The sequence below is a fragment of the Azolla caroliniana genome, unplaced genomic scaffold, assembly GCF_043228905.1.
Source record: "Azolla caroliniana isolate FFs.n. ecotype wild unplaced genomic scaffold, voAzoCaro1.0.p SCAF_11, whole genome shotgun sequence".
NCBI lineage: Eukaryota > Viridiplantae > Streptophyta > Polypodiopsida > Salviniales > Salviniaceae > Azolla > Azolla caroliniana.
The window spans coordinates 16,783,108-16,801,112 of NW_028230446.1; the positions used below are offsets into that span (position 1 = coordinate 16,783,108).

At 36.1% G+C, this 18,005-nt stretch overlaps 2 protein-coding genes across 4 annotated transcripts; one reads left to right on the top strand and one right to left on the bottom strand.

Moving 5' to 3' along the window:
* The first annotated feature begins 735 nt into the window (after positions 1-735).
* Positions 736-10,322, top strand: LOC147858114 (NAD(P)-binding Rossmann-fold superfamily protein). Of its 2 annotated transcripts, none has more exons than XM_087327509.1 (13): positions 736-835; positions 5,222-5,409; positions 6,460-6,600; positions 6,772-6,820; positions 6,951-6,968; positions 8,087-8,202; positions 8,272-8,388; positions 8,771-8,821; positions 8,942-9,030; positions 9,130-9,190; positions 9,288-9,365; positions 9,468-9,578; positions 10,027-10,322. In XM_087327509.1, the coding sequence occupies exons 2-13, from the start codon at positions 5,275-5,277 to the stop codon at positions 10,159-10,161; spliced, it is 1,101 nt and encodes a 366-aa protein (XP_087183635.1). In that variant the 5' UTR covers positions 736-835; positions 5,222-5,274; the 3' UTR covers positions 10,162-10,322. The 2 variants fall into 2 exon arrangements, with proteins under 2 accessions (XP_087183635.1, XP_087183636.1); XM_087327510.1 differs by having other exon boundaries at positions 817-834; positions 5,258-5,409.
* Positions 10,323-11,914: 1,592 nt separating this feature from the next.
* On the bottom strand, positions 11,915-16,745 carry SHH2 (DNA-BINDING TRANSCRIPTION FACTOR 2). Of its 2 annotated transcripts, none has more exons than XM_087327777.1 (9): positions 16,626-16,745; positions 15,227-15,312; positions 15,094-15,139; positions 14,292-14,439; positions 14,128-14,197; positions 13,313-13,364; positions 12,892-13,035; positions 12,685-12,804; positions 11,915-12,317 (listed from the first exon to the last, which is right to left on the bottom strand). In XM_087327777.1, the coding sequence occupies exons 1-9, from the start codon at positions 16,677-16,679 to the stop codon at positions 12,147-12,149; spliced, it is 891 nt and encodes a 296-aa protein (XP_087183903.1). In that variant the 5' UTR covers positions 16,680-16,745; the 3' UTR covers positions 11,915-12,146. The 2 variants fall into 2 exon arrangements, with proteins under 2 accessions (XP_087183903.1, XP_087183902.1); XM_087327776.1 differs by having other exon boundaries at positions 12,892-13,041.
* Between the last annotated feature and the right edge of the window lie 1,260 nt (positions 16,746-18,005).

Genomic DNA, 18,005 nt, shown 5'->3' on the forward strand with positions numbered 1-18,005 from the left:
AACACAATTGATGAGACCCTACATACATTTTGAGATTGAGCACATGGCAAATGTATATCGATCCATATGAATGCCGATAGCAATCGTTGCAAGATTCATCATCACCATTAAGTGTTGCCGTCTATCTTGTGGGCATTGTCTTTTAAAGGAAAACCCTATTATTTTCACTCTTTATATATCACGAAAACATGACAATGTCAATGTCGCAAAAGTTTATTTCTTATAGACATCCAATTGCATACCATCAAAACGTTTTTTTTATTACTCTAATGATCACAACATCGAGCCCCCCATTGTTTGAGACTGGGGCCCATAACCTTAAGGGCAAAAGCACAAGCTTTACATCTACACAAAGCTTTACATCAGCTCTCGTTCTCTCGTGTACCCGAAAAGGCTGGACAAAGAGGCGTTCTAAAGGGCATCCTCCCTGTCCGTCTTGCTCTCCGTCTCTTCCTCTCGCTCTCATGCATTCCATGATCATCTTTGCTCAATTTTCTTCTTACATTCTTATAATGTCGCCAATGATGAAAACTCCCTATACACATGCGGTCCTTCTATTATGTTTATGTTATGGCCGCTCTCTCAGCGCTCGGGTCAGGGCTTTTTGTCCGGCCGCCGGGTGCATGCAGACCAAACATTATGTCTGTCCGTACACGCAGATATGGCCAAGTGGATCCTACAATTTCTTCCTCTTCCTCTTCTTGCTTGGTATTGCTTATGACTGTAGTATGTACAAATATGAATGGACTGAGATCTAGAAATTGATCCAATCGAGATACTACCCCCCCTTCCATCCCTCCCCACCAACATCACTCACTCTTCTGGTAAACAAAAGGTAAGCCACCGCCAAACCCTGAACCAGATTGGAATCCTATTTAATGCTTCTCTGCCAGTTCATCATTGCTCTGCTTTGATTTGAGTTTTCTAGGGCCAAGAAATGTATGTTAATTCTTTACACATGCAAATAATATGTATTTTGCAATTACTTCATATCATTGCATGTCTATAACAACATTATGTCAGCATTCACTGTAGACTTGCCGAAAGATACTAAATGTTTCTTTGGGCAGCTTAGTCATATTTTCCGTAATCTGTAATTGGATCACATGGATTCAATACTGGGTTGAAAATGCTGAATAAAATACGTTCACACAGAAAAAAAAATGGAGATCCTTTGGCAATTTTGTGTTTCTTATTTCTTGAACTATTTTAAGGTCCAAAGTTTTGAAATGCTCTTTGGTATCAGGTCCCACAAATCCAGTTTAGCAAGAAAATGTGATTGCTTTGAATGAAATCTATTCACACTGAATAAATTTTAGTTTTTTCTCATGGATTTGTTAGGCCCACCCTGGAGTGGGTTTGTTTTCTTTCAACGAACATTTTGACTATCTTTGAATGATCATCAAAGGTTGTTTAGAAGTTCTTTTAGTTTATTTAATTGAATGAAATTTTGGGGATTGTGGACTATCTGGATAGCATGATTTAGTTTTATTCCTCTAGCTACTTTTTAATAAAAATTTCTCAGATGGGTGACATTTTGGGCATTGTGGCCTTTATCTTGATATCTCAAATCAGTCCCATATAAATAAAATTTGAATTGAATTCATGTTCTTCAAATGATTAATGAATGGATTTGTAAGGCTTGTTAGGAAAAAAAAATCTGACTTTTTGGCTTTTGCGGTATAAATAATATCTCTCAAAGGCCATGTGATCAAGATGTTTTCAACCAATCATGTCTGAATGAGTTCATGTTTTTTAGACAATCTCATACACTCTGAATGATCTCTTTTATGATTTTCTACAGTTATATGACCTTACAGTAGACAATCTTCAAATTACCTTTGACAGCTTTTTGAGCACCATATTGTTCACCAGGTACTGTGTAGAGTAATAATCTGTGTGGATTTTCGCACCATATTGAGGTTTCCCACCATGCCAAACTGTGAAGAAGAAACAAAACCCATCTGGAATGTACAATCCACATATGATTTAGTGCTTTAAACAGATTTTACTGGTGACAAAGAAGAAACAAAACTCAGCTGTAATGTACAGTCCACTTATGAATTAGTGCTTCAAACAGATTTTAATGGTGAAAAGAAGAAACGAAACCCTTCTGTTATGTACAATCTGCATATAATTAGTGCTTCAAACAGATTTTAGTGTTTTCATGTTTACACAAACAGTTGTGAATATTGGAAGATTTTGCATGACATGAAAATTATATGCAAATTCAACTCTAGTTTCAAGACCTATCATATTCATATGATTTTGAAGGTGCTATTTAAAGATCTGATCAGATGTAATACACGTGTTAGTTACCATGTTTATCTTCAATGTTTTTTTAATCAAATATGATGGAACATTTGTCCAAGATATCTTCATTGACTTGAACAAATATTCATGATTAGGGCTAATTAATTTGATGAAGAAAACTGGTTCATAATTACATGCACAATATTATTTTTAACGATCATTTGATCAAGGAACTGAGAAAGGGTGACATTAGAGTACATGACATTAGATGTAGGAGAATTGACAAAAGTAAATGCTTGGTTGTGGGCGGAGAGAGAGGAGAAAGAAAGATATATTAACGGCCAAAATTGGCCCATGAGACAATTGGTGTACAACAAAATGGGGTATTTATCCAATCATCAAAACTAAAAAAATAAAATAAAAATAGAACTTAAGCTAAAAGAGTTCTAGTATTGTACAAAACATGGTATGGTGTAACACATTCGATAAAGGAAATGACTTTGCACTAATCCTAATTTCATTTCCACCCAAGCCTCTCGAAAAGAAGTGGGAGGTCAAAAGGGTTTCGGTGTGGGTGTGACTCGTGGTGTTGGTGTAGAGAGTGCCCCAGCCATGGCTTCTAGGTGGAATAGCTCACGTTCCCTTATTTTCTTAATTGCTTCTACACCACGTCAAGTTGCTTTGAAACCCGACATCCGAGGGCGTTTGGTTCTTCTTTGGTTTTTTGCTTCATCAAGGAAGAGGCCAAGTGGTGCAGGTGTTTCGACATTCGTTGTCTCCCCCTGTCCTTGAAAAACTTCATTTGTTACATGTTGGTGAATATTAGAAACATTATTGTCAACATTTTGTAGTTTATTCTCTTTGTGTTGTTTTAGCTCTAGGATATATCTGCCTAATTTCTTTATATCTAGAGTATCTAATAGTTTGGGGAGGGTGGGAGAGGAACCGAGTATGTCTTAGTATTTTGCCCTTATCTTGGCGTAAGTTGGACACTTGCATGTAAAGTGGTACTCATCCTCTATCTCTATGTGCATAGTCTACATATCCTTTCCTCCCTAGGGACTCCATTAGTACGATCATTGTCAATCTCAAGTTGGTGAGATGATATTCTAAGTTGTCCAATGGCAACCCTTAGTGCATTTGGTAAGAATGCATCTAGATATTTTTGCCGTGTAATAAAACGTAACTTAGAGAAGTGCATGAAGTGTTCCTTATAGTACAACATTTTAGATGGGAGTGGCTCTAGTGGGGTGATCCATTTATACCGAGTGTAAATTTGCCATATTTCTTGGCGTATTACTTTATTACTTTATTATCAATCACGTGGTTGTACCTAAGGGGAGGTAGGTTATTAATGTCTAGACCGTTCGCAAGAAGCCAACTCACCATCATGCCATACTATGAGCTAGTATAGCCGGACTCATACAGTGATCGAGAGGCCTCAAAGGCTTGATGAGATATCCTATCATGTGGTTGGCTATGTATCCCATGAATAAAGACTACAAGTTGAAAAAGTACCTCTACTAACATCAGGGGTAAAGTGAACCCCGCTCTAATAATGTCATGTGGTATTGTCGATTTGCTTCGGAGTTGGCGTGATAACATCATCACCAATGGTCTATCTAATTGCGTCCACATGAAAGATGGTAGCCCTGGAGCCCAAACTACTGATGCATACATGAGGGAGGGGGTCACTAATAAGTCAAAGAGCCACCCCTTAGTCTGTGGCTCTTGAAAGTATGCTTGGTGGCATTGTCTCTCTAGGAGTTAGAGGGATGCATGTCCTCTCGTAAGTCTATCCTTCGTTGCTTGTGTCATCGAAAATTTACCTGAGCGGGCACTGAAAGTGACTCCGAGATAGACATATGATCCAACTACCTACATAGAGAGAGATTAACATCTTTTAGGAGGCCAAAATGGGCTATAAGTCCAAACATGCGGTCACATCTTAAGTGTTGTCTCGTCTTTGAGAACAACAAGTTAAAATAAAATAAATATTACCAAGTAAATATAAAAGTAAATAAGATAAAAAGAGACTAAAGAATCCGGCTTTTAGCTCAAGTTAGATATATTATAGCTCTTGTCTTTGAATGATCTCTAGCATATTTCAATCCAGAATGGAGAGGTCTCTGAAGCGAAGGAAGCACTTGCATTGGCGGGAGATAATGACCTTTATCTGTCGATGACAAGGGTGGTGAGGTCATGGTCTGTGGAGCTGGGGCCTACGTGCACAACAATTGCTATTGCCCTATCTATTGTAACCCCTTCGTTTTGTCCTGGTCAGGAGCCCATTTGTGTAGCCCTAGATTGATTTGTATAAATAGATAGATTTTATTATTGTCTTCGGAGATCGACTATGATCTATGAGACCAAAAAGATTACATTTCACATAATACATGTGAAAGTGAGTAATGACTCTCGATTTTCAAGAACTTTACCAATGAATGTTGCAATTGAGAGTCACATTGTAAATAAATTTGTGCAAGGATTGGTCTTGGTTGAAGATGTGTGGAAAGCATGGTCGAATATGATCAAAGGTAGATCATTGTATCAAAGTGTGATACTTAGATTCTTGAACTTTTTTAGGGCAAAGTATGCATATTTGACCACTTTCATCACTTGTGCCCCAACGCCCTGTCTCACATTGCAATGCATGTGAGCTAAGTCACATGGAAGCAATGGTTTGAATGCCTGACAACGAGATGGGCTCTAACATGTATTGATGTGTACGGTTTCCTTGTTCGGTGAAGAATATGGTTTTGTAGTTAGGTGCAACATGTGTAGTATAATGTGTGAAGCGTAAAATACGTTAATTTTATTTATGGCAATGCAAGAAGAATGTATGATAGTTCAAAGATCTGCATGGTTCAAAATGTTTTTGTGCTGTCCCGTTTTCTCAAATTCTAAATGTTTTGTTCTTATTTAAGAGCATCACAGAAATATAAGTAGCTAATATTTATGATTGCAGGGATCTTCTGTATTTTCTGAAACTTACATTGTTTTCAGATAGACCACGGCACGATGCCAGGGGAGATGGGAGAGTTGCCCAACTTGGCTCTGATTGGAGCTGGCTTATTTGTTCGGGGTCAGTATATTCCAAGGCTGCGTCAGGCTGTACACTTACTAACCTTAAAGATCATTTGGAGCCGAACTGAGGTTATCATATAAAAAGTTCATATCATTGTTTTATTATTAATTTTTATTGTCTTGAACTTTAGACTTACAATTTGACGTAAAGATTGATTATGTGATTGGTATCAATGCCTAATTGACTGTTCCAATTACCAAATGAGCTGTAGACATGTCCAGTTTCCATTGCTGAACAACAATTTAATGTTTGGCAACCACACAATAGAAAAATTTTGCCATTTTACAGGGAAGACAGTCTAAAACAATGTATAAGTTGAAGATATTTAATTCAATATATCGATTCACTTATCCAGAGGGGTGAATATGCAGTATTGAAAAGAGAAAATGCATTGTATGTTTTTTGAATCCAATGAGTCATTTTGCCTACTATGGACATTAACACTTCATTAAGATTCTTACATTATATTTTTATTTACCTATTTATCCATTTATGTATTGTGTGTATGCATGTTCTGTGTTCTCTTTGTTGAATCTAACTCAATATATCACAAAAAATATGTAATTCAAGGTGTTTTTGCAGTTCAGTCTGCCATCAGAATATGTGATTCTGATGAACTCTTTACATACGATTAATATAAATCTGCCTTTTTGTGAAAAAAGAACAACTGTGATGTACAATACATACATGAATATTCATGTTCTCTGCAAACACTTATTAAAAATTCAAAACATTTAATATATCTCGAGTCTTATATGGAGGAGCAACAACATGTTCCTTCTGAAATTGATTTGCTTTTACTCAAAGGAGAATTGTTTTGAAAGGTAATCTTAGAACTGCCACACATGTGGATGTAAATATCTGCATAATTTCCATGTGAAGTCTATGAAGGAATTTGAATGGAATTATTTAGTGGCAATGGTCAGTTTTCTCTTTTGTCTTTGCTCAACTGGATGTGTTTGTATGAACTTTCTATCACATGAACAATTTGCAAGAATCAGGAACCTTTGAAAAATTTACAAAGAAAAGATGATAAGATATGGTAGACATGACCTTTCATTTAAGTATTATCTTTTCATTCTCCTATGTCAAGTGTGAGTTATCTTATATTGATGTAGCAAGCTGCAAAATCAGCTGTAGAGCTTGTGAAGGACTTCGCACCAAGTGCCGAAGCCAAGTGGGGTGTTGATGGTTTGAATGATATCTTTGAGGATAAGTCAATACATGGTGTTGCTGTAGTGGTTGCTGCACAAGCACAGGTTATTTTCTATGTAACTGCTGGTCAATGTCTTTTACCATATTCTTCCGCTTCCAATAGTTGCTGATAAGATTATGTATTTAACCTATTCAACAATGGTTCATATATTTGTATATACATACTCATTTCCATGATCCTTGTAGCTTTATTAAAGATCATGCTTTGTCCCTAGGTTGAAATCACACTACAGGCGTTGAGATCAGGAAAACATGTTTTACAAGGTAAAGTTTCTGAAATCCATTACATACTTCCCTAAAGGTATTTAAGATTTGCTTTTCATTGTGAATCACTAAACAATGATGTACTTTACTTGGCACATGTGTGTTCATGTTCATGCTTTTGCACCTGAAGAAAAGCCAGCAAGTTCAAGTAAGTCATTTCCATTTCAGTGAGGTTTTTTTCATACAATGTAATTGTTATCGTGCTTTGATTATCACACAAACAGAAAGCATGTATGTTATTCTCAAAAATAACACAATGCTAATACATTGGTATCCCATAGGATGGAAAATCTTCAAAATACCCCAAACAGGTGCTAGTATATATGGATACTAGCACAATGTAATTGTCATCATGCTTTAATTATCATACAAACAGAAAGCATTTATGTTATTCTCAAAAATAATACAATGCTAATACATTGGTATCCTGTAGGATGGAAAATCTTCAAAATGCCCCAAACAAGTGTTAATGGCAACATTGTAAAACCCATACTGTGTCCAAGGGAGTGCGAGACAATGTCCATAGGAAAACAGATTGATAACACTAAAAACAAATACTGTGTCCAAGGGAAAATCATTATATTGATAATAGATCTACCAAGCAGATCACAGGGATAGCCTAGGGAAATCACAAAATAGGCCTACCAACATAACACAAAACCAAGGGTAGATGCATGTATACTATGAGCACAGGAAATGTACAACTTTGTTTGCTTGACATACCATTTGCTTATTTCGCCATAAGAACCATCTGTATCTATTTCACATGATATTCATGCTACGTGTATATATTTGTTATCTGGCAATTGGGTGGCCTATGTATGACACAACTTATCTTTTTCATAGTTACATATTATTGAGTTGCTATTGCTAGAAAAAGATTGATGAAACCATGTACATGGTGTTTGCAATGCATCTTGTCAACAGGTCAAGTAAAATCTTAGTGATGGTAGTGATAGTTTGATTAGGAGCCATTCCCATTCTTTCTCATGCCACAATAATTATTGTGCAACTGCAAGGGAAGATGGATGTTTTCAGAAATGGGTTTGAAGTTTCTCAAAATTGAGTAATTTTAGTACACAAACACAAAGGATTCCAATATTACAATCACTAGTGTTTTCTATACATCTTTTTAATGCATGAGTAATACAGTCAGAACTGGTAAAGGGTTTTGGATGAAATTGAGATGTGAATGAAAGAGTCATAAAACCATTAACAGTTTTTATTTTTATCTTCATTCACACCCCTTTTTTCTGCAAAATCCAGGTGTTTCAGAAGCATTGGAAGCTCTATCACTGTACAACGCTCTTCATTCCACCAATGTATCTGCTCCCATATGGGCCGTTGCTGAGAATTATCGATTTGAACCTGGGCTCACTGAGGTTATAGAGTTCTCAATGTATCAGATTCAATACATGAAGGAGGTTTCATTATGAATGTTATGTTCGCAGGCAGCTAGGTTTGTAAAAGAAGAGATTGGAAAGATGGTGATGGTTGAGATGATTGCTGAAGCACCCATGAATAGTGCAAATCCCTACTTTTCCACTGCATGGAGACAATCCTTCTCCGTATGTATAATCAAATCCATTATTTACTTATTTGCGCCAGTCTAAAATTATAACATAAGCATACAAACACCAATTAAACAAGCACAATGTTATGCGTCAATGATCTAGAAGGGTTAATTATGGAACTGAAGCAAAACCCAATTTTCCTTCAGCAATTATTTTGATACTGATTCACATGGATGTTAGTGATCTCAAGATGTTCCCAGTTAGCAAGACTAAGGGCTTTTATCACATCATTTTAATCCATAGGTATGAAGACAGTGGTGAAGATGCCCATCACCGCTGGCCAAAATTTTTATCATGAAATCCTCATCATAAAGAAGTTTGAAAACATCAGTTTTTAATGGAAATTCTAAATCCTAGAACTTACATGACAATTCAGGGGGGTTTTACATTGGATATGGGGGTTCATTTTGTTGCAGCATTACGAATGGTATGCTATCCTCAACCCCTTGTTTTCTAAAGTGATTACAAGTTAATCATCAATTTTTATTCAACATACTTTGTTTGAATGGATTAAAACAAAAATAAAAAGTACGTCTGTATCTAACAGGTGACAGGAACTGAAGTCAGTTCAGTTTCAGCATTAGCACGGCATGCTGATACATCATTGCCACCACCCGATAACATCTCGGCTTTATTGTAATAACTTGAGCAAAAAAAATGAATTTTTCATTTTAATTTCGTTTCTGTCTAGTAGGAAAACAATATTATTAAGTTTATGAGATATGAACTGTATAGGAAATTTGCCAACAATTGTATCGGAGTTTTTGTCATATCTGTGTCAGCAACCTCTAGAAAGGTAAAGTATCATGAACACTCATTGTTGTCAGGTATTTGATTCTATGTGAAGGAAAGAATAAACTTTTTTCCTTAATTTTGCATAAAACATGTGGTAGATGACGTGGCGAGTAGTAGGATCAAAAGGAACGGTAGAAGCTGAACGTAGTAGTCAAGGGGGTCAACATGGATATTTGGTAAAAATGTAATTTAATCATTAGAGAAGGATTGTAATGTATAATCCATGCTATATATAAAATTGCCTGTGTTTATTTTGTTTGTTGAATTATTTATTACAGGTAACATTCTATCCATCAGGTGGGAATTCCTGTTCGTCTTTTTATGCTTTTTCGGGTTTTCAAGAAGACTTGGAAAGCTTCGCTAAAGACATGTCAACATCAATATCTAAGGTGACAAGAAATCCTTGCAAAAAAGGAAGCATCTGCTAATATTTCAGTATGAATGTTTTGAAGTAATTATGGTAGAGAAAATGACAAAAAATTAATTATGAGGAAACTTTTTAGGCCCCATATTAGGTAAAGAAAGGGATACTCTAATTTTGAGTTTCTTACTTTCATACTGTTGATTGATTTGTTTTCTTGACTCCCATATATGACTTCCATTGAATTTGTCATTCGTTATCTCCTTATTTTACATGTAAAGCACGTCTCACTCACCGTGTTATATAAAATCAATTCTAGTCTTATCACATGTATAGAAAATTGTGTCTCTTTGTTATATATGGAATCAATTCAAGTCTATCATATGTCCAGGGATTGTTTACCTTAGTATATACATAATGGATTGAAGATCATGTCACATTGTTATTCAAGTAACCAATGAATTCTTATTATGTAGGGACTGGACGCAAATAAGGCAGATGTACGAAGTTCTCCGGTTGAGGGAGCTCGTGATGTTGCTGTGATTGAAGCTATATTAAAATCAAGCTCCAAGGATGGAGAGTGGATGACCGTGGACCCCATCCTTTTATAGTATTCTCTAATTCTTCTAGGATAACCATGCCATTGATATAAGGTTGTGAACACTTTTTGGAATTTATCCATTGGTTATTTTACATAACTTTGTTGAAATTGATTCTCTTTGTATTTTGTGCTTTGGATAAGTCTTATTATCAATCCATTGTGTACTTCAATGTTGACAATTTCAGATCACAGTGATTACTGGGAGAAGAGGTGTTCATCTGGATTAATGGATCAAAGTATTAAAATACAATGTTTCAATTGTCATGATCTTATAGACATGAATATATGTCATTTGGGATACATAGTATAAGTATTAAAGTATAATGTTTCAATTCTCATCATTTTATAGACATGAACATGTCATTTGGGAGACATTGAACATTATAGGCCTAATTATAATTTTCATAAGGTTGGTCCTTGTGTTTCTTCTCCTTGGCCCTTGGTTTCCTTTATGTTTGTTTTCCTGTTTTCCAGGCGAAGTCTAGTCTGATCTTATGACTTTCTAGGCATTGCATTAGATTTTACTAGCCTATGTTGGGTCTATCTTTTGCATTTAGAATGGGTATATACTACTTTGCTGATTATTTTTTGATGTATTTGAGATCTCCTCTAGAAGCAAGCCTGTTATATAAAAAAACATTGGATTTGCAATAAATGTGATTCTATACATTGAATGTTCCATGTGTCTAAAATTTCTACATGCAAAACATGATCCAACAAAATTTCCCTACATTGAACTTAAATGGATGTTTTAGAACATTTGGATACTATGCACACTCTTGAAGGGTTGGAATTTATGTGTGGCATGATATGCATGAACAAGTTATTACCATAGCAAAGTTTGATACTTCTGAAAAATGTCATAAATGTTGATTGCATTATAATGAAGATTTCAAGAGTTGAACATAAATTTGATGTTAGAATAATTGTGGAGTATTTTCTTTTTAAGACAGTTTTAAATAATTTGGAGTGCCTTAGCAGTATATGTTCAATCATGACTTTATTTCATGACAAACAATGTCTAATGTTCACAACTATACTTTCATTATTCATATTCTATAATTGACAGGGGGAGACAATGGCCTATGATAGCCAATGACTAATTTGGCAGCTCAAAATAGAAAGATGGTGTTGGTTCATGGGATACTAATCTTCCTTGTAATTTCAAGAATGTGCAAATTCTTTGTGGCTCTTCTTGAAATCACAAAGCAAATGGTATTCCTATTGAGATGCTTGTTATGTGTGCTACACATGGAGTTGAATCTTCAGAAGAGAGAGCTAGCTTCACACATTGTGCATAATGTGGTAGCAACTCACTCTTCAGAGCATCTAAAAAAAGTATCCTGTATAAATTTCCAAACACTCTACTTCAATCTTTGAAGTTCTCACACTAGGTTTCCCACAAGTGGAAAAAACAGATGCTGAATTTTACAAAGTAGGATTTATGCAATGTACCTATTCTGATTTAATCAAAACTTCCATGCTCCTAATCTATCTCTAATCCCACATTCTAGTACCTTAAGCATAAATATCCACTAAAAAGGGTTATAAGATTTTAGTTTTGGCATTTCCATAATTTTCATTTCAACTATACATTAATTTCGTCAGCCCTGCATTTCTGTAGCTTCATCAAATCTTTTTTGTGTTTTTGTTCCAGTGATACAATGAAATAACCCATATTATCAACAATCATTCGTAAACATTTGTGAAAAATCTCTTTACCTTTTCAGATTGGCCCAATGCCCATCAAGAAAGCAGGCATGCAAGCAAATCATAGAATGTACATTCACAAAAGATTTGATCCATGAAGTTATGACCATACACAAGAATGGCTTCATATAGCCACATATACAATCACTACTCCATTCATATACCAAGTGGCAGAAACAAAATGAATAAACAGTGAAACAACGGGCTTCTAGAAAGATCCACTACTAACTCAAAAACTGTTTTCTCATTGATGTCAATTTGGTAGACAAGCTTTTCCTCTTTTCCTCAGACGATAGAAGGCTCGACTGCCATTGGCTTCTCCATCAAGCTAACAGTTGTTGCAAGACCTGGTTTTGAGTCTACAATATGTGATGATGATAGATCACTCAATGGCTTTCCACTAAGCCGATATTCTGTTTCTGGTCTTCTACAAACTTTCCTTAAAGGAACTATTTCCTGGTCACACAACCAAAAACAATTAGAATCATTTTGTAGAAATCTTGAGACACAGAAGCATTTGTGAAAATCCAATATTTGTCAATAAGACTCAAATGTGAGTATAAGTATCAAATAATAACTTCATAGGAGCAGACGGATATATGTTCTCATATAGTCAGCACTATGCATCTTCAAACTTTAATTTGTGCATCTTGGTCTTCTATATTGCAAATATAGCATGAACAAAACAGAAATAGTGCACATAATTTGAAAACCCGAAACAAAAATAGAATAAGCTGTTGTGTAGCACATAGTCTCACCACAAACCAAAATTAATTCTGACAAATTTTCTGCAAATTTCACTTAAGGTGAAACTAGTGGCTACCTCTACTCCATCATGGTCATATTGGACTAGAAACCGACATCGGCATCCTCTAGCATCATGCCTTCGTCTCTCAACCTCCTTGATGCGAGCATCATAATAGAGAGCTTGTTCAGAACCTTCCTAAATTTTGACAAAAAAAACTAGTTTATATACATGAATTGATTCAGAAGTAAGACACCATAATTATCAAAAACACATCAACAGTACCTGGAAACAAAGAATAAGGTCACCAGGAATCACAGCTACACATTCTGTTGCTTCACATGGCAATGACCGCAGCCGAACACCAGTCCTCACATTGACCCATTCATCCTCCTCTTCCCCAAATCCAGCAAAACGCACTCTTACTTCCTGCAACTACAAGCTCATCACACTTCAACTATACACACACACATAATCAGTGTAACTGCTGTATCAAGAGCACAGAACTGTTGCCTATAACTTTGTTAATGAGAACTTTGTATCCCTGACATTAACCAAACTGACAAAAAATTTAACTGCAAAATCTACATTAGGACCAAGTGTATTCTGAGATGAACATAAAATTCAACGATGGTTGGACCAAACCATGTGTTCTCAAATGACATAAATGAAAAGATAATACTTAAGGGACTTTACTATCACAGACCGGATCACCAGTATCGAGTTTTCTGTGGCCTGAAAAAGAATCAACATCATACCTGCAAAGGAAAAAAAGAAGCGTATGGCGAGCTTGATATTCATTTTATTATGATCAGATGAATTTGAAACTCTTCATTTCATGCAGCCACAGGAGCAGAGGTAATGAACATGAATGTGACAAGAGGGATCTGTTTCCTAAAGAGTCCAGGGATCTTGTGGATGGTATTTCCCACACAAATACCAACAAACAAATATCACACACTTTGCAGTCAAATACACCAGCAAAGCTCTATTAAACTGACATGGTTAACACCACCTTGTTGCTTCAGTAAATAACCATGCGGCAAATAATCAACTTTCCTTTTCTCACAAAAATGAACTTATTGTAACTGTAAATTTAAGTCCAACAGAAAATTGAGATAATCAGTGTCATAGGAAACTGTTATTGCAGACAATTTTTGAAGTACTAGTAATACTATATTGGACATGTCTAGACTCATAGCCTATAGGAACTGCTCTTGGAGACAGAATTAGTTTTGTAGTATTGTCCTAAAATATGGAATTAAGACAATGATACAAAAGACGAGGCAATTTGTATAAGAACTTTTTAAATGTTAGAGAATTCATAGGCAATTGAAGGACCCATCAATGTTCTATTTGTAGGACACATAAATGTTCTTTTGTATCAATTTTCCATAAGTAGAATGGAAATAGTAAACAAGTTAGCACATTACTACTTAGAACATGCAGTTAGCTTTAGACATTCTTCATTTGAGATCTTACAATTAAATGAACTACACATAGGAACTACATCAATATTACCATGCAGCATCTCGAGCTGATTTTGCTTCAAATTCCATTTTCTGCTGCTCGGTACCCTTCCCAATAGGACCTAGGATATAAATAAAACTCTGCTCAAGTAAAAAGTAGGAATGCTATAATCACACCATCAAACGCTATAATCACACCATCAAATGCAAACTCACCTGAAGGCACTGCTGCTGAAGTGGCCGCAGTCCGCTTTGCAGCACCAGACATATCAAGCGGTGTTGGTTGTGCAGTTGTCACTGGTCTCTCTGAATGTTTCACACCTTTCTTCACAGCATGTCGCCGATTTTGAAACCAATTCCATACCTGCCAAACAAGAAGAAATTCCTATTTCTGTATCTTTATAGACATATATACATGTGGAGATGAAAATATAAAAACTCCTTTTCTGTCATCCCTCATTTATGCCACCTCTTCATTGAACCCAAGCAAAGATTCAGTAATCCATGTCTCTTCCTTAAGTAACGTCTATATCTCCTTCACTTTTGCCTGTTTCACATTCTAGAGGCCTTTCTCACTTTCGTTTCCCTTTGCGAGATGTTAGACAACTGTCTTGAATAGTTACCTTCTTTAATGTTTAGAGTTTTGGTTCACATTCATCCATCAAGTGGCAAGCCCGTGTTAAATGTCTATGGTGTATATCAGAATAAAATGAAATAGGTGATAATTTCAATCTCTTTATCCAGATTCCCTAATATGACAGCAAAATCATGAAACGGAATACAACACATGGTTGATTTATCATTCCATCAAGTATAACATTGTTACATATAAAATCAATGTCGCTATGTTGCAAGTTTGCCACTGTCAAGGTTTCATTTCGATAAATATATACAAAATGGGTTCCAGGTTCACAAAATATAAATATCTTTTGCTTTTCCAAATTTCAACTTTTCAATAAAAACTGCACAGTAAAAAGGGGAGATCTACATGAACATCCATCACACAGACTTAAGATACCTGCTTATATTGAACAGTGCTCTTCCCTGCTCGATCAGCACTAGCACTGTAAACAAGAATCACACAAAACAAAGTAAACTTCAACTCAGTTCAGAAGACAAAAAAGTTTCTTGAAACAAGGTAAAAAACATACCTAAACGTATCAGCAAGCGCTATCATAGATTCACGGGAGGGTGCAGCACCCTTAGCATCCTCAAGTGCTTTCTCCATGATGGCCACCTACATGGAGCATCTCTCTCTCCCTCCCTCTCTCTCTCTCCCTTTCTCTCTCGCCCTCTCTCTCTCACGCCACAAGACAGCACATCGTGACAAAGTAAATCAAGACAAAGTACATCGTGAGGATCAGGAGAGATCGGAGTAATCTTCCGACAAGATATCCATGAGTACGAGTAGCTGAACAGAATACAGATGAGGATCCAATATAAGGCTCCTGTAGACATGAATCTTATTAAGATATCCCTTGTCAGATATCAAGATATGCTGATGCGAACGACAAGTGGCAGAGAAACTGCATCATCCTACAACCTCCAATCTGACGTATTCCATGTGACTATAGTCTAGTTGAGCATTTACCACAGGAGATTTCAATTCCAAGTTCCAAAATAGATAAAGTGATACCTATTACTCAGGAGACCCAGAGATGATGCACTTGATATGTTTAGTGAGCTGTGGAATTAGCAAGCTCAAACAAAGCCAGACCAAGCAACGCGCTTAGAACATCTTGTAGAACTAGCTGTAGGAAGTGGCATGATAGGAGGATCATGGTAATTGTAGGTGACAAGTGGTTAAACAATAATGGCCTCAACATCCAAACCATATCGCCCTAGCAATACCCTAAATTTCTTCAAGATTATGAAAGCAAAAAAATACCAAGGCAAGATCTCTGGCAAACTCTATTATTAAAAGACTTTGATCGCAACAAAAGGGTTTCTCCCCACAAAGATGACCTACTACAAGCATCAAATAGTGAGCTTCTCAAAGGAAGCTCAAAGGATGGATTCATACATAGACCATGGCACATGGATGTGCACATGCCCAATAGTGCCCTACATGAGTATTTGATCTACATGACTTCAATGTATTAGAAACAGATACGTGTGTCACTTTCAAAGGCCTCACGCACCAGGACACCATAAATGAATTTCAGGAACTCCTACAGGATTGTACTAGCTTTGCAGACTTCAAATGAAGACAGAACCATTCCTGTAAACAGTAACCATGCTAGTTGGTTGTCTACTCAAACGCATAAACCAACCTAATTGACGGTAAAAAAAAGGATTTTGGCATCTTGCTTTTACAATTTTAGTTAAATAATTGAGAAATCCCCCACCTAAATGGTCCGATCATATCCTTTTAAGTGACTGTTCCATCAATTCTCTCTCTCCCTCCCTCCCCTCCCATATAGCCACTCTTTATGACCCCCCCTCCCCCATCAACGGCATTGACGCACCACCATTATCAACGACGACTGTCTCTCTGTCTCTCACATACATCTAGCAAGGAACACTAGAAAATGAAATTGTCAGCAGTACCTCAGGTCCAAGAAAACGGAAAACAGGGCCGCCATTTGCAGGAGGTCGTCCCATCTTCTGTAGCAGAAGAAGAAGAAGCAAAGACAGAGCGCGAACGAACGAAAGAAGCAAAGACAGGAAGAAGAATACGAAAACGAAAGGAATTTATAGATTGATAGATAAATTAGGGCTATTTATATAAATAGCCCTTTCTCTTCTCCATATTACAAAAACAGAACTCATGCAATTTTTATGATCTCCATTTCACCGAAGAAGAATTTGTTCGGCCTTCTTACATACTAACCAAATTATGACTGATTCAGTCACATACATCTCTTTAACCCCGTCTGAATAAACCTTTTCCCTTGAAGTTGATTAACAAAAACCATATTTTAATTTCGTGAAGTTAATCGTGTTAACTTCATGAATGCGCGACTAAGAGCATCAACAACTACGTCCATTGACGCTTTCCAGATAACCAACGGACAAATCGAACTCGTAACCCTATATGACCAACATGATCATGTTGATCGCAAGAATGGTTAAAATGCTCGTGGTTTGTTGTGACAAACAAAAAGATTTCTATAATAATAACATCTCCAAGTTTTGAGTGCATGAAACATTCCAAGATTTCTATAATAATAAGTAGATTGAATAAGAATTGGTCAGCTTTTTTTATAAAAGAAATTTTGATGCTTTAAGGGGTGGAGGTGGAGTCATTAGGCTCACGACCTCGGAATTTGATATCAACCAAAAACAATGGAAAGGCTTCCAACGCAACAAAGTGAGTTATGGATGTGAATGTGGATTACAATGATAAACAAACTATTGATTCGATGTATTATTGAAAATTTTGTTAGTAGTTTTTACAATAAATCGTTCATAGCTTATTGATAAAAACTACAACTATAGTTGTTAAGTCTTGGGTTCAAGCAATGTTCGGTGGTACCAATATGATACGACTAAACCCCATTCATTAACATCTCTCTCTAAACATGTAAACATTTGGAGTTGAACTAGATGGACAAACATTGAGATTCATTATCACATTTGAGATGCAATAAACTTGTTGCCAATGTCATTATGTATTTGAATAGCATGCATTCTTAGACCTCATTAGTCTCAACTAAGATGAATATCTCTAATCAAGGGTCTTCACTTTCCAACAATTTGGGAATTAGTTCAAGTTGACATTGATAGCCTCAACACCCTACATTCGTCAAATACATTTAAAGCAAGGGAAGGTGTAATTCTATTAAAAAGATATCGAAAGGTTAAGTACCTTGCATATGATATTATGAAACACCCTTAAAGAGCCTAGCTACATAGGGTCCTTGCCATTGCCAAGGGATTTATCAAACACTAGTATAGCATCCTCACAACCTAGTTCAACATACAAAG

What these genes read in the sequence shown, in the direction of transcription:
- LOC147858114 (XM_087327509.1), top strand. Translation starts at nt 5,275, where the DNA reads ATGCCAGGGGAGATGGGAGAGTTGCCCAACTTGGCTCTGATTGGAGCT. An exon ending in TCATTTGGAGCCGAACTGAG is followed by an intron (nt 5,410 to 6,459) that starts GTTATCATATAA and finishes ATATTGATGTAG; the next exon opens with CAAGCTGCAAAATCAGCTGT. An exon ending in TTGAACCTGGGCTCACTGAG is followed by an intron (nt 8,203 to 8,271) that starts GTTATAGAGTTC and finishes TTATGTTCGCAG; the next exon opens with GCAGCTAGGTTTGTAAAAGA.
- SHH2 (XM_087327776.1), bottom strand. Translation starts at nt 16,679, where the DNA reads ATGGGACGACCTCCTGCAAATGGCGGCCCTGTTTTCCGTTTTCTTGGA. An exon ending in TCCGTTTTCTTGGACCTGAG is followed by an intron (nt 15,313 to 16,625) that starts GTACTGCTGACA and finishes TGCTCCATGTAG; the next exon opens with GTGGCCATCATGGAGAAAGC. An exon ending in TTCAGCAGCAGTGCCTTCAG is followed by an intron (nt 14,198 to 14,291) that starts GTGAGTTTGCAT and finishes TTTATATCCTAG; the next exon opens with GTCCTATTGGGAAGGGTACC.